Raw genomic sequence first — 16,054 nt, 5'->3', positions numbered from 1 at the left:
CCCAAAAGTTGGGAGCATAAAATTGTCCAAAATGTCTTGGTTTGATGAAGCATTAAGAGTTAATTTCACTGGAACTAAGGGGCCAAGCCCAACCCTGCAAAACAACACTACACCATAATCCCCCCTCAACAAACTTTACACTTGGCACAATAAAAAAGTTTGTCATTCGTCTTTGCGTGAAGATGTCACGTCCGTAAACAAACAAGAGGAGCCGGCCGCTTCATTGCATGGCTCCAGCAAACAGTTGCTTAGAGTTTAAAAGTGTCATCTAGATGCCGGCGTTTAAACTGTAAATATTCAAAAAGGCGTCACGTAAATATATCTGTTTATTACGTTCTTACACATAGGGAATCCTCTGTTAAAACAGTAAAAAGCTCAAACTGCGAGGTAGTGCTAAAACAAGAGTTAATATCAGCCAGGCTTTTCAACATCTGAAGGGATTAAATACTGGAGCAAAGACGGCTTTCTCTGAACCGCTAAGGCATCTGGTTAAACACGTGCGTTATCAATAAGTCACAACAAACGCTGGAGATATTACTTTACTTCCGTTTTACAATAGATAACTAATATGAGTTTAGATGAGGGGGTGGAAGTGGCTCAGTGGTTCATGTAGGTTGTCTACAAATCAGAAGTTTGGTGGTTTAAATCCCCGGCTCCACCTGACCAAGGGTCGAAGTGTCCTTGAGCAAGACACTCCCGACGAGCTGGATGGCGCCTTACATGGCTGACACCGCCGTCGGTGTATGAATGAGTGCGTGAATGGATGAATGTGAGGCAAAACTTGTAAAGGGCTTTGGGCGGCCATTGGTCTGTGAAAGCCCTATATAAATGCAGTCCATTTACCATAGATCGATCGTTTTCAGATGCAGATGTACTAGGATGTACTTCTGTCATATGGATGTATAAAGAGAAATCAGGCATCAGATTAATCCGCAAATAACTGCAATTTTATATTTCAATCGGAGATGGCGACTTAGAGGCCATTGTTACAGACTGCTGCTTTAATATACTTAAAGGACAAGTTCGGTATTTTAGACTTAAAGCCTTGTTTTCAGATTGTTTATGGTCAAATAGAATGGTTTTGACTGAAATTTCGACATTTTCGGCTGCCCTGAGAATTTTCGCGTGTTTGTGTTTCAGCTCAGACCTCTACAATGGGTTTAATGGTGCACTGGAACAATCCTTCCTAAAATGCATTAAACTTTCGTTTACAAAGACGTGAAACTCACCGAGTGGTCAGGGGTGTTCACTGATATGCTCACACAAAAATCGCTGCAAAAGATGCTTTCCAACAGCTGTTTTAGCATTCGTTGTTAACTTGTGGACCTATTTACCCAAACGCCTCACACCCGTACATTCTTCCGCTTAGAGCTTGAATAATAGACACTCCAGCCCAGGTGGTGGCGCTAATCCGCCATTGCCAATTGCAAGAATAGAAACAAAGTTCCCGGCGCGGAGTAATACCGTACCTCACAGGACGTCTAATACAGTCAATGGAGTTGGTAAAAACTACGATAAAACCTGTTGGAATGCGTCTTTTGGAGCAATTTTTGTGTGAGCATACCAGTGAACACCCCTGACCACTCGATGAGTTTCACGTCTTTGTAAACGAAAGTTTAATGCATTTTAGGAAGGATTGTTCCAGTGCACCATTAAACCCATTGTAGAGGTCTGAGCTGAAACACAAACACGCGAAAATTCTCAGGGCAGCCGAAAATGTCGAAATTTCAGTCAAAACCATTCTATTTGACCATAAACAATCTGAAAACAGGGCTTTAAGTCTAAAATACCGAACTTGTCCTTTAATATAAAGGTGGAAATTCGTAGGCTGACTAGATCAAAATAACTGTCTGAATTGAACAAAAATGTGTTCTTGTAAAGCATTGCGTTAGCTAGGCGAAGATCATGGGTTTGATTCCCAGGGAACAGATATATACTAATAAATTGTATAGCTTGACTAAATTGCCCTGACTAAAAGTGCCAAAGTCGGAAATAAAATAGCGCTACGAAACCATTGCCCTGTTTGTCAGCGACGCTGGTTTAATCGATGACACAAATTTGTAGTGAAACCTTATGAAAACAATTCCACTTGTTACACTTCCACAGTAGCGTTAGTATTGCAAAAAAAAACATCACCCTTGAACACCAGTCTAGCAGCAGAATTTCAAGATTTCTTTAGAGGATGTTTATCTTCTCACCAAATGTCGACTCATTTCATGACTAAGCTAAAGTTGACTCTGTGCAACATCCATCACGTACAAACTAGCAGTATTTTACAATTGCTGCTACACTAGAACTACAGTATATATTCAGCTACAGTTTTAACGTTTAGAAGAAAATACATTGCTGTAGGTAATGCAAAAGAAGTCAGAAATGAGAGCAACATACCTGCTTCATCAAGCTCTTTATGTGGTAGATGCTTCCACGGCAGTAAGCCTCCAGAATAAGTCCAAATCTCAAGCTGACAGAAGGTACGTGCATTTCTGACCTTTAGAGAAAGCGAAGAAAAATTACACTTAAAGGAACGAAAGGGCAGAAGGACCGCAGATCCCTGCAATATTATGAAGCCATATTTACCTGAGGTGCCAAAATAAGAAGTGACCTATTTTCTTGCTGGCCAGAGCTCTTTCCAGCAAGAAACTGGTCAAGTCACAATCGAGGTAAGATTCATACTTCAGAACCTGCACCACTTGCAAGAGGTACTGAAAGAGCTCTTCATCACTGTTGGGGAAAAAACACAATTATTTTTATTTATTTATGGGCTATTTTAATTCAATTTATAAATTGTGTAAAATCCAAGCTAAGGTCTTAATGGAAGTTTGATTTCAATCTTTGTCATGGCCTAACTAAGTTTAATATTAAAAATATCAAGGTTACATTTTACATTATGTAGAATAATTTTATTTACGAAAAAACTGTAAATTGCAAGCAGGGTTAAAATTATTCTTCTCATTACCCTATTGAGGCGACTATGAATTATTATGCAAAATAAAAATCACACACCAGCTACATTTAAATCTCCATTCAACCTTGTTGTTTCTCTAAACACCACAAAATCATGTAGCATGACTGCGTAACTTTAAGGACTTAGCCTACTCGGGCAACTAGCATATAAATCCATCAGGGCCAAATCCCTCCACATTGGCTATGTTTACATGCACAACATTTAGTTATTCTGACTGAATATAATCAATAAAAGTTTACGACAATACAGTTTACATGCTAACTAAACATTGCGATCTGATTAAAATGTACAGTACTGTGCAAAACTCTTAGTTTTAATGTCCATCCAATCAATTTTATTAGAAATTAGGACTAATTTTATTTAGGTTTCAGAGATCCTGCAAATCTAATTCTGGCATGGTGGCCTACTGTAAGACTTTTGCAGTACTGTACATTTTATATAATCGAACCAAGTGTCTGTGCGAGCGCACTGCCAGGGTTGCCAGATTTGCGTATCAAAACCATCCCATTGGACATTCAAAGCTATCCCAAAAGCATCCCATTCACAGGCTCAGCCCAAATGTCAATAACTAATAAAGAAATCGTTTCATGTTTATCCTGCAGAAAAAACAACAACTGAAAAAGCAGAGGACTTGGCAACGCCACGCTGCACACAGCATATCTCATCAAGTTCACACTTGATAACACTCTTGATAAATGTACAAAGTCAAAGCTGAGTTAGAGTTGTTCTTAAGCAGTTTTCAGATATAGGAAATGAAAACAAAATTTTCGACTATTTGATTGTTTTATGTGGCCTAATGTTATTACAATACAGATGACCGCTGCATGACCACATTACCTTAATAATGCGTGTTGCCATTGCATTGCTACTCCATGTGTCTGTGGCGAGAATTATGTGAAAATACTATGTTAATATAAGATGTGAACTTGAGCACAATTGTTCTGCGAATGTGCACATTGTATTTTTGCATCCGATTTAAAAACAAAATACTAAGATTCAAGCATTTACATGCATACGTTTCTCCTGATGATCAGATCACAGGCAGGCTACACCACCCCTTTAAATACATGAAACCTTTTCAATCCGATTGAGCCATCAATCTGATTACAAATGGATTATTTGGTTGCATGCAAACATATCTATGAAAAAACTATATGAATAAAGAGGTTTCATCCATCTACAAAACAACATGCATGACACGGTCTGCATACACACACAACCCTCACTGTTTTTCAAAAAGTAGCTCAGTAAAGAGAGAGAGATAAAGAGCAGGTGTTGATCAGAGAGGCAATGTGCCACCCACCGCAACTTCCTGAGGCAACGGATGGTGAAGGAACGCACGTGAGGGTCAGGAAAACTGTAGTCCAGAAGCTCGAGAGCATGCAGAGCAGGAAGTTCTGGCCATTGCCGTAACAAACAAACCATCTGAAAAAAAAACAATACCGCAGTACTGAGAGGAAGCATGATGCCACAGTTTCCCATTCTTAAAAAGTCTAAACCAGGTAAAAAATATTACACTATCAACTCTATCATCACACATGAACACATGCAGTCGTATCACATGAAGCATTTGATCTCAAGCAGTTGTTCATCTTACCTGAGCCACATCTTCGTGTTTATTCCACTTAGTGATCAGCAAAAGTTTGGAAAGGCTTTCTGGGTAGCGCTGCCTCACTTCTGCTCGTAACTTCCACAAAAGCTCCTTCTCGTCCTCAAAAAACTCTGTGTAGTTTTTATTGTCCACTATCTCTTTCAGTTTCTGTTGCTGAGGAGAAACGAGACAGAATTTGGGCTGAGTTGCTTAGTCACCTTAAGCCTCGAACTAATTCATAAAGTCTGCACCAATAAAAGTCTGAGCCGAAAATCATAATAATAAACGTATTAAATGCCTTACAAAAAATCTTTAAGTCTTAAAAAAAAGATCAAAACAAATAACAATAATAAGATATTGGTCATATTTATAGACGGTTTCTGCAGCAACAACATAAACAAACGGTTTTTGTGGCCTTTACTTAACTTCCATTAAACTTTCGCAAAGAATCAACTTTTAAAGTAATTTTAGAGTAGTTAATTTCTGATAAAAGCAAAATTAATAACCACTAAATTAACTTCAAATTATATAGCGTGTATATAAGCGTATCAACTAAGACAGAGCTAAAAAACAGTGTAATATTAATGTATACAATGTTTGCTATAGATCCTTGAATTCTTGCCTGGCTGCCAAACCTCTCTTCACACAGTGATCTATGCTTTCACCCCTCGTCTTAAGGAAACCAATTTGTTTTTTTTTTTGTTTTCGACAAGATATTTGTCCCAGAGGTCAGTTTAGCCATCAGCCAGGCTGATAAACAAACACAGACCAGAAGTTGCGCTCCAGACGCGCAATTGTGACAACGTGTGTGCATCTGATAAAACCGTCTATGGTCCTGTACACACTGCATATTAATTCGGTTGTCAGTTCACCTTTAAATGCTTAATCCTGTTCTGTACACACACAATTCAGTAATTTACAAGAATGACAACCGCATTCTACAACCGAATTAACTCCTGCAAAATGCAGGTAGTGACAACCGCATTTACAGAAACTCTGCATAGTGTGTACATAACCGAACTGAACAACTAGTAGTTAATAAAGTGTTTAAACGTACATCATGGACATGACCGCTCTCTCTTCTGAAAAAATAAATCCCTAGAAGGGGAAAAAGTATGCGCGGTGCAGAAAATGACAGAGGCACGAGCGTTTGCTGACTAGTGTTGCCAGATCTTGCACGAAAAAAAAACAGCGAACAAGAAAAATCCAATAATAAAATGAAATAAATACCTCAAAGATCAAAATATTGGGACAGGCCCCTTCACACTTTAATAACACCAAAAACTTGATCGCTTCATGAGCCAAAAGCTCGGTATGTACGTACAAAAAAGACGAGGACCTGGCAACACTGCAAGACTTTGCTGTGGAGAAGCCCAAAAATGCGTACAACACACAACACCTAGACGGAGGTTAATTGCAAAACATAACGCTGTTAAATATTTTTGGTCAAAGATGTGAGTGATAAGCACGCGAGAAGGCAGAACGTTGCTATGGTTGTCTTTGTGTCAATCATCACATTGGAGTCTTGTTCCGTACAGACATGTAATGAACATTTAGGGGATTCACTCCCGCATTTAAATGCGATTGTCACTCCCGAAAGTTTGTAGTGTGTACGAGACATATATTTTGTTCGTCTTAAAGACCAACACATTTTATGTCTTACCTCTTCTTTTGTAGCAACAACTTTGTCACCGTTAAGACTAAGTTCGTTTAGCTGAAAACAATTTTAAAAAAATTATCAGCATATTAACGTGACATATTTTTAAAACATAAATATATTGCATAAATATGTGAGAAACCACAAAAGGGCACCTTTTCAATTGGTGGATAATACAGTGGGTGTGGTCTAATGTTGGGAAAGCGAACCAGGAGACCAGCAGCGCTGTCAATGTTTGGATTTTTCTCCACAGTACCCATTGGATTCAACAGATCACCCTTATCATCTGAAATTAAAAATACAGGCCTATTTAAACCAAATGGGAGGTCCTGTTTGTATATAAATGATCAAAAATTCAAAATGAGGGAACCAGTTTTGGAAGTGAATTATTCACACGTACTGCAGAATTCTTAAAATATCAAAGTTATGAAAGGTCCGGCTTTAGAAACATGACCCATCTTTTGGTTATAATTTCACTGTGTACGAGTACTGTACCTGGAACAGAGGGCCAAGTGGACAAGGAAAATTCCCCAGTCTTCAGTTGGTCCTTATAGTCAAACACCATCGTGTTCACCCAGGCCAAAGGGCAGTCCTGTGGAAAGAAGGTTCATTTAGTTCATAAAGAAAGTGAATAATGACGACATAAAACATGTACTACACAACAGTTTTTTAACATGGTAGCGGGGGCATCTAAACTCTTTTAGGTTTATAAAAACATGAGGGTGAGTAAATGATGACAGAATTTTCATTTTAGCGTAAACTATCCCTTTTTTTTCCAACTTTTAGAATAATAGCACTCTTAAAAAACAATATCTGCGTTTCCAATAGCGTTTAAATTGCATAAACTGATAAAACAAAATAAAAAATTGAGCCAATGGAAACACTGCAAATTTTGCATAAACTCCCATGTCTCATAAAAAAAATGTATGCTCAGGTATGTATGCTCAAATATCGCATTTTTTGCATTTACAGTAACCTGATGTGTGTAAGGGCGCACTCACACTATCCAAACCAAACCGCGCTCGGGCGTGTTTGACCCCCAAAGCCTGGTTTGTTTGACTAGTGTGATCGCTCTGTTCCGTGCCCAGGCGCGGATTGTTTAATCTCGCCGGGGCCGGGTTGCAGAGGTGGGCCGGAGCGCGGTTCACTTGGGCTCAGGCGCGGAAGGCTATGGTGTGAGCGCAATCGCACCTGAGCGCGATTCAAAAGGTGAAGACGTCAGTTGCGCGACCACTCACCTTCATCTGCCTCCGTAAAATCCTTTTACTGCGTGCAGCGAGGTAACATGAATGCCCGAGCTGCACACGTGACAGATCAACTAAGCAATATGATGACATGTGAGAGGGCTGTCTGTAATCTCGCACCAAACGACTCCGAATAAAAAACACAGACTTACGGTGGGTTCCAGTTAGGAATGCTAAACAATTAATCGCGATTAATCGTTAGCAGAATAAAAGTTTTTGTTTACATCACATATGTGTGTAAACTGTGTATAATAAATATGTATATATATAAATATAAACACATTCATGTATAATTTTAAGAAACATTTTTTATACATTAAGTATTTATATTTATATATAATATAAATTATACATAAATATACAAATGTATATACAAATGTAAACATTTCTAAAACATATACATGCATGTGTGTACATTTATTTATACAAAGTTATTATACACAGTTCACACACATATATGATGTAAACAAAAAACTTTTATTCTGCTAACGATTAATTGCGATTAATCGTTAAGCATCCCTAGTTCCAGTCTTAAGAGAGAGCTTTACTTCCTGCTTTTTTCAAAACAATCACATCTTAATGACGAAAGCGCGCCCGGACTCGGATCGATAAGAAGTACAGTGTGAGTGCGTGCATCTCGGGGAGTAGGGAGGGGTGACAAATCGCGCTGGGGCATGGTTTGGTTTGGTTTGGATAATGTGAGTGCGCCCTAAAAGGCCCATGATCATTCTTGAATATATCGCGGTATATTTGGTTGGAAGACAAGACAGAAAAGGTGTGTTCGACTCATAGACTGCCAAAAAATATGTCCGTAGTGTCCGCGATTTTACCCATAGGTTCGTGATGAGCTTTTTTGAAGCCATCTTGGCCGCACGTCACTTGCGAATAACCGAAAATGGATAAAGAGGTGGGATATGGGATAATCTGAGGTGGCTGGTAGCTAAAACCACGTCCACCTAGCTCGACAGTAGTGACAGTTCACATGTCACTTAAGGGGCCACTCCCTTAATTATGACAAATTTTAAGCCTTAGTATAATTTAGACAGATGAGTTAAAAAAAAGAAGGGTAAAATTAGCTATATAGACCAAAATCACTTTTTGTACCAGGCTGTATACATATAATTTTTTGCTGTAAAGTTGCGCATTTTAACATGGGGGTCTTTGTGAATTCACTCCCTTTTTGGAGTTAATCTTAACCATTTTTTAGATCATAAAAAAAACATTTCACTTAAAGTGACCCTTGAAGTTTAGTGTAGTGTACCTATTTCAATATGAAAATGGTCAGACAGAGATGCTTTTCCTCTTCTTGTTAACACTTATGTGGACTTCTCCTCTTGTTCGGTTAAAGAGAAGTAATACTGAAAGCAGAAGTGCGTGTATGTGCTGGCGTTGAGCCACAGCAGCCCACCATATACACACAAACACACACATACACTTTGACACCTGGGAATTTCAACATTGCGGCTTCAGTTACACGGCATACTATTTAACACGCAAAAGATGCATGTCGGTGAGTTCTGATTTGACTTTAACCAAGTGATCTTTCCTAACATTTACTCACATTAGACAGGCAATGGACCGCAACATCCTGTTATAAGGGTCTTAAATATTGCATCATGCTACTGTGTGCATCAAAACAACATGTAGTTTTATTTTAAGTGACATGAGAAAGTAAATGACTCAACAAGACACATCTACAGTCTAAATCTATGTTTATCAACCTTGTTTGTCTTATAAACTCTATGGGGTGGTTTCCCGGACAGGGATTAGCTTAAGCCAGAACAAGGCCTTAGTTTAATTATGAAATATAACTAGTTTGAACAAACTAAAAACATTACTGGTGTGCATTTTGAAGCAAAACAAAGGGCACTGATGTATTTTTAGATATGTCAGTGCAAGTTGTTTTCAGTTTGGACAGCTCTTACATTTATTTTAGTCTAGAACTAGTCTAATTACTGTCTGGGAAACCGCCCCATAAGGGGTCGTTCTCCCCAAAATGAAAATCTGTCATTATTTACTTGCCATCAACTTGTTCCAAACCTGTACAAATTTCTTTGTTCTGCTGAACACAACGGAAGATATTTGTAATCAAGAAGGAAACAGGAGCACCATTGACTTCCATAGAAGGAAAAAATACTATGGAAGTCGATGGTGCTCCAAAACGGTTTGGTTACATACATTGCTCAAAATATCTTCCTTTGTGTTTAGCAGGAAAAAAAGAAATAGATACAGGTTGAGTAAATGATGATTTATATATATTTTTTAGGTGAACTATCCCTTAAAGTAGCACATAAATAACTGCTTTAAGTTTTATATTGATTTAAATGTCTGTGACATTTGAAGGGATGAAAATGCATTTTTTTGTTTTACAGGTATAGCAAAGCAAAATCGAATGGATCTAAACAACATGGATTGTTTATTACAAATCTTTTGATATTATATTTTGATCCGAAAACTTAAAGGAAAACACCACCGTTTTTCAATATTTTACTATGTTTTTACCTCAACTTAGACAAATTAATACATACCTATATTTTTCAATGCATGCACTTAATCTTTGTACAGCGCGTCATGAATGTGTTAGCATTTAGCCTAGCCCCATTCATTCCTTAGGATCCAATCAGGGATGAATTTAGAAGCCACAAAACACTTATATGTTTTCCCTATTTAAAGACTATTACATGAATAGTGGCGATTTTTAAGCAGCAAAAAATGAGAACAATATTGTATGGTGGAAAAGCACTTCGACCTCGGCGCATAGTATCATCACTCCTGACTACGCCCCATCTCGCTCAAACTTCGGCAATATTACAGCGCCCAAGGTCAAAGTGCTGCAAACTGAGTGCTCTTCTGCCATACAATATAGTTCTCATTTTTATCCGCTTAAAAATTCGCCACGTTTAGTTTTGTGCCACCATACTTGCTCGTGTAACTACTCATGTAAAAGTCTTTAAATAGAGAAAACATGGACGTGTTTTTTGGCTTCTAAATTCATCCCTGTTTGGATCCTAAGGAATGAATGGGGCTAGGCCAAATGCTAACACATTCACAACACGCTGTACAAAGATTAAGTGCACGCATTGAAAAAAAAATAGGTATGTATTAAATAGTCTAAGTTGAGGTGAGAACATAGTAAAATATTGAAAAACTGTGGTGTTTTCCTTTAAAGTGATAGCTCACCCAGAAATGAAAATTCTGTCATTATTTTCTCATCCTCATGTTTTTCTAAATCTGTATGAATTTCTTTTTTTTCTGATGAACACAAAAGAAGATATTTTGATGAATGATTAATGAATGACAGCTGATTGTAACCGTTGACTTCCATCGTATTTGTTTTTCCTACTATGGAAATTAATGTGTACTGTTAGCTGTCTGTTGACCATCATTTATCAAAATATCTTCTTTTGTGTTCATCAAAATATTTTTTTAAACAGGTTTAAAACAACATGAGGGTGAGTAAATGATAATTTTTGGGTAAACTATCCCTTTAAGTGACTTAATAACAGCATTCACTATGAATGTGTTCATCAGTCATGCATCAACGAAGCATTATCAGCATTAATAGCGTCTCATTTCTCGTCACTCTGTATGTCTGTCTGGTTGCTAAGTGACAGTTTTGAGCTGAAACATACCGCACGTTTGTTCTTCTTCTTGGTAGGGCGCTTCTTGGTCTTTTCAATGACGCCGTAGAGGGCGAAACAGAGGCGGCTCATGCGAGGCAGGTCACTAACACTGATGTCGAACACCAGCTTCTGGTCCCATACTGGGTCAGAACAAACGGAGACCTCATTGCTGATCACCACTTTGCAAAGGAGCTCACTGCCGTGAAAAAGGCCAGCCTGAACCACCAGCTGAGAAACAGATTAGAATTTCAATGCTAAATATACTGGGAAAACAGCGATACAGTTTTAGTGAGAAAAAACTTCCAGTTGTCTGAAAATGAAATAATGCATGAATGAACGCAGTGAATGAGGAAGTGAAAGAGTCTGGTGGGAAAAAAGTAGCTTGCAGGAGAAAATAAGAAAGTTGTCACAAGAGCTGTTATCTCTGTAACTATTAGGTTTTGGGTAAAAAGTCAATAGATTTAAAGCTGTCCGTCTTACATGTGAAAATTATATTTGTGTAACAGCTGTAACATAAACAAGCAATGTTACAACACAACGTAACACATTAAGGAAAAAATGAACAATATAACAAAGGTAGATTTTGTGGGAAAAGTTATTGCATGCAATGTTTATATAGTTGATTGATAAACATATCTTTGGACAAAATAATGTGATTTTTTAATAATTAATCCTTATTTTTCTATTTAATGACAAGTTCTCGTTGTGACAACTTACCCCTATGTACTATCATGCTATTCAGCTATTCTTTTTGTGCATGTGCAAGAATTAAATGTTTCAGTAGACAAGACTTGGGCTACAGTATGTACCCAAAATGAAATACTGTAAACCAACTGATAAATATAAATATAAAAGCTCAAGTGGTTGTATAACTGTATAAAAATAGCTTTACTATAATAGTCTTAATATACCAGAACCATTCAACTATTTACGAGAAACACAAAGAAAGAAAATGCACAGTAATATTCAAATAGTAGCGTTAATAAATAACGATTAATGCTGGCATTGCTGAAAAGTTAAATGCAAAAAATTTTTTTTGCATAAAACAGTCTGAAAACAAAAGAGGAATTCCAATAAAGATTTTGATTGATAAATGCTTTGTCATCCCATTATATTAATTCAACATTGTCCATCACTGCAATGTTTGTTCCTCATGCTAAATGAATAAGCAGATAAAGCAGCCTGTAACTTGAGCTAGCGTGCGTTTCTCACGACTTTTATAAAGACGACCAATGACTGTTTGCATTGTTGTTGAACTAAAAAAAAGAAATGATGCAAGTGTTGAACATAAGCAACAGTGCTGGCCTTTTCTAAGAATCTAGGCCCAAGAGAGAGCCGTAAAGCCAGATAGTCACTCCCCACTTCCTGTTTTGATGTTTCACTTAACCGCTTCTGATGAATTATGGGAAATGTGTGGTCAGGGTCACATGACCACAGTGTTCATGATTTCACCCCTCACTACCTGCCACAGTTGAGATGCTAAACAACATAACTGCATCCTACCAACAATACACAGACACACACACAAACAAACAAACAACTAAACAAAGTAGCACACTAACCTTCATACCCTCATCCGCATTGACTCGACTGCCCTGTAAAAGGTGTATGTAGAACGGCTCCTGAATAGACCATAGCGATGATGTGTTTTGCTGTTGAGAAAAAAAAAATGTGTATTTAAAATTATCGCCCATTTCTTTTTTCGTTTCAAGCCTAAAAGCAGGTGTGGGAGTGCACCTGTGTGCGCATGTGAGCGTGCTCTCCGGTTACAGAAAAAACAAAACCAAACATACGAAGGGGGAAACCAACACGTGTGAATCTAGTGTTTCAAAAATTAACCAAGCGGTGACTTTGGTATAGTAAACATTCTTCAAATGAAAGTCTGGTGCATCAAACCACCACAGCAGAATACGTACTGTATTTACAGTAGAGGGGTGCTTTTTTAACACGGTCGCTTTTATGTCCCGGGGTAGATTGGATTCATTATATAAACACATTTTATACATTAATGAAAAGATTCAAAGGAAGAGCAGATGTGGACAGAATAACTTTTTTAACATTCCAGACTAAAGTCTCAATCAAATTATGAGATTGGGGCATTAAAAAATTTCAATTATTAATTTCACATCGAGTTAACACAGACTGGGTCACATTTATTATTATTATTATTATATAGAGGAGAACCGGGGCAAAAGTAACAAAGCGATTTCCTCCGAGCCCTGCTAACATTTGCATCCCAAACTATGACAGCGTCTTAAGCACATAAACCCTTGACAGAGCTGACAAATATTGCGTTATTTGTAGGGCTGGGCAAAAAAAAAATCGATTTTTCAATTAATCGTTTTTTTTTTAAACGTGGTCGATTAAAAATCTATTCTCAAAGGCCACAAATCGTTTTTTTTTTATGAAATGACCTGATCCTGTTTGATCAAGGAATTGCACTGTTTTGACTTTTTTCAGCATACATTTTTCATCTTGCATCAAAATTATATTGTATTTAACAAGTGTAATATACAGGTTGGTGGCTCTTAATTTCTTTTTATTAATTATCCACTTGTAAACTTATGTTCAAAGTTTTTTTAATAAATAAAGTATTTGTATTAAATCTATATTCATTGAGTTGAATCGAGAATTGAGTATAAAAAGTGGTCCGAGAATCGGAATCGAACAAAGAATCGATATCGAATCAAATTCGAATCTATAGCTTATGGATCGATCCGTAACATCTAAATCGATTCCCAGCACTAGTTAATTGCTCAATGTTTTCCGCGTGTAGATCCAGAAAGGTATTTTCAACCATTATAAGTACATTTCAAAAGCAGTCATTTTTGTCTTATAACGCGTTGTGTTTCTCATTTCATGTGTTACAATACTGATTAATCTACAGGTTATTTAGTGACCTAATACATCCTAAAGTTTGACTTCTTAGTTTTTCAAAATAAAAGTAAATGGTGTTTAAATGTGAGGAGATCCTGTCGGGACAAAAGTAACACTTGTTACTTTTGTCCTGCTGCTTATACTGTCGTATATGTAGAAAATGTATATTATTCTAATTTGATTTAAATAAATTTTCATAGTGTTCAAACTGTTGAAATTTTTTTTATTCTCAACAATTTAAGTTTGTACTGTTGGTTGCTTTTGAAAGATTTGATAAAACTAAAATTTAAAATGAAAATGTGATTTTATTATTTTTTACAAAGATAAATGACAAAAAAGTTTGCAGTTACATATTAACTAGGTCATAGTCATGTATATTTAATAAAAACATGTGTAACACAAAATCTCTTGTTTTGTTGTGTTACTTTTGACACATCTGTGTGTTACTTTCGTCCATGCTGTCCGGGTCAAAAGTAAAAATTCAGTACTTATGTTTAAAGTGAAATTATAAAGAAGTCGTTTTACATTTTTTCTAAATTCCACCTGGTATTGATAGACCACACTTGTGAGTTATTGACCACAGCAAAAATATCTCTGTCAATAACATTATCATTAAAATTAAGTTTTTCTGAAATATTTTACTTAATTGATTAGATCTGCACATCAAGAACCTATACCGCTTCCCTGGGGCGAAGAATTCAAAGTTAGCATTCATTAGGGCAGTGGTTCTTAAAACTTATTCGGCGTGCATCCCCCCAAAGAAAATTTATGACATAAAACCTTCCAAAACGTAATATTTGAATTAAACAAAACATATAAATTATACAATTTAGTGCTGTTGGTTAGTAGCCTTATTTTTTATTTATTTAATTACACAGAATTTATGAAAAATTAATTTCTTTTACAAAATATCATAAAACCGGGCCACCCCTGGCACCATCTCAAGACCCCCATTTGAGAACCACTGCATTAGGGGTTTTATCCACAACAATTTTCTTGGCATGGTTTAAAATTGAGGTTTATTTATTCCATTTAAAGATTCCCTTTATTTGGAAGTTAATTTCTATAGGACAACAAAAGTGCCTGAAAACCTTAACAAAAAATATACTCGTATTAAAAAAAAAATCTATTTCACGATTCAGAAAACGCATACAACCTGCAAGAAAGACATTTTTTGCCCTCTCTCATTAAGTCAAAACACTCCCGTGAAGAGGTCACATATGGCCAAACGGCCCTCAAGAGTAAATGATTGTGCGTGTGTCGCACTGCAAAGCGAGTTCAACGGGGTCGGACGCTATAGCACAAGCAACAAGAGGAACATGAAGAGCAGTTCCCCTGTTAATAACAGATCGTATCTGGTGTAAAACCACCTTCTTACCCTTTTCAGAGGCAGAGGGGGAGGTTTGGACTGAGCTCGGCTTCTGGACACCTGATTACTGAGACCGCCCTGTTCCTCCTGGTATTTGACGATGGACGAATGATGGACCATAGTCAGATGTGGAGTGACACCTCCACGCAAACAAGTAAAAATATACTGGAAAAAGAATTGAAAGAGTCGGTGATCACAAGGGAGATTCAGGTTCAAATCTGTCCCACTTCCCACATTACACACAAGTGTGACGCTGTCTTTGAAATAAACGCTGAAGTCTCAATCTTATTTTGAGATTAAGAGCATCAAAGTATTATTTCAGCCACAATCTTTGTCATGGTCAATATTAAAGATATCAAGGTTATATTTTCACAGAATGGTCCTTAAATTATTTAGAATGGTTTTATATAGAAAAAATAAAACACCTTTAGCTGCATCTCACAAATAACAAATCCCCTTTTTTAAATAAAATGTGAATAAACAAACTTAACATTATCATTGCTGAAAATATGACCACTTGTAATAATTTCTTAGAAGTACAAGCATTGACAGTACAGGACGGAAATGGTAGCAGAGATACCACTGCTTTTATCAGTTCCTGCTTTTCATAACATACAGACTATAAAGTACAAACCGACCAGACCCAGTAGTCCTGTAATAATCGCTGTCTAATCCTGCAGCCTGTTATGCAAGTCATATTATCCTCAATGTAGTTGATGTTTTGCAGG

At 37.0% G+C, this 16,054-nt stretch overlaps 1 protein-coding gene across 1 annotated transcript in view; it reads right to left on the bottom strand.

Annotated features, from left to right (window-relative positions):
* The window catches only part of pik3cd (phosphatidylinositol-4,5-bisphosphate 3-kinase, catalytic subunit delta), a 33,444-nt gene that overhangs the window by 12,442 nt on the left and 4,948 nt on the right, over positions 1-16,054 (bottom strand). The window contains exons 6-15 of the mRNA XM_065285546.2: positions 15,336-15,491; positions 12,643-12,732; positions 11,090-11,308; positions 6,709-6,805; positions 6,369-6,499; positions 6,220-6,270; positions 4,563-4,730; positions 4,269-4,390; positions 2,578-2,721; positions 2,389-2,488 (exon numbers count right to left, since the gene is read on the bottom strand). Coding sequence (XP_065141618.1) covers positions 2,389-2,488; positions 2,578-2,721; positions 4,269-4,390; positions 4,563-4,730; positions 6,220-6,270; positions 6,369-6,499; positions 6,709-6,805; positions 11,090-11,308; positions 12,643-12,732; positions 15,336-15,491 — 1,278 coding nt within the window. The remainder of the gene's footprint in view (positions 1-2,388; positions 2,489-2,577; positions 2,722-4,268; positions 4,391-4,562; positions 4,731-6,219; positions 6,271-6,368; positions 6,500-6,708; positions 6,806-11,089; positions 11,309-12,642; positions 12,733-15,335; positions 15,492-16,054) is intronic.

This window comes from Paramisgurnus dabryanus, chromosome 21 (assembly GCF_030506205.2).
Source record: "Paramisgurnus dabryanus chromosome 21, PD_genome_1.1, whole genome shotgun sequence".
Taxonomy (NCBI): Eukaryota; Metazoa; Chordata; class Actinopteri; order Cypriniformes; family Cobitidae; genus Paramisgurnus; species Paramisgurnus dabryanus.
This window is presented reverse-complemented; position numbering and strand designations above follow the sequence as displayed.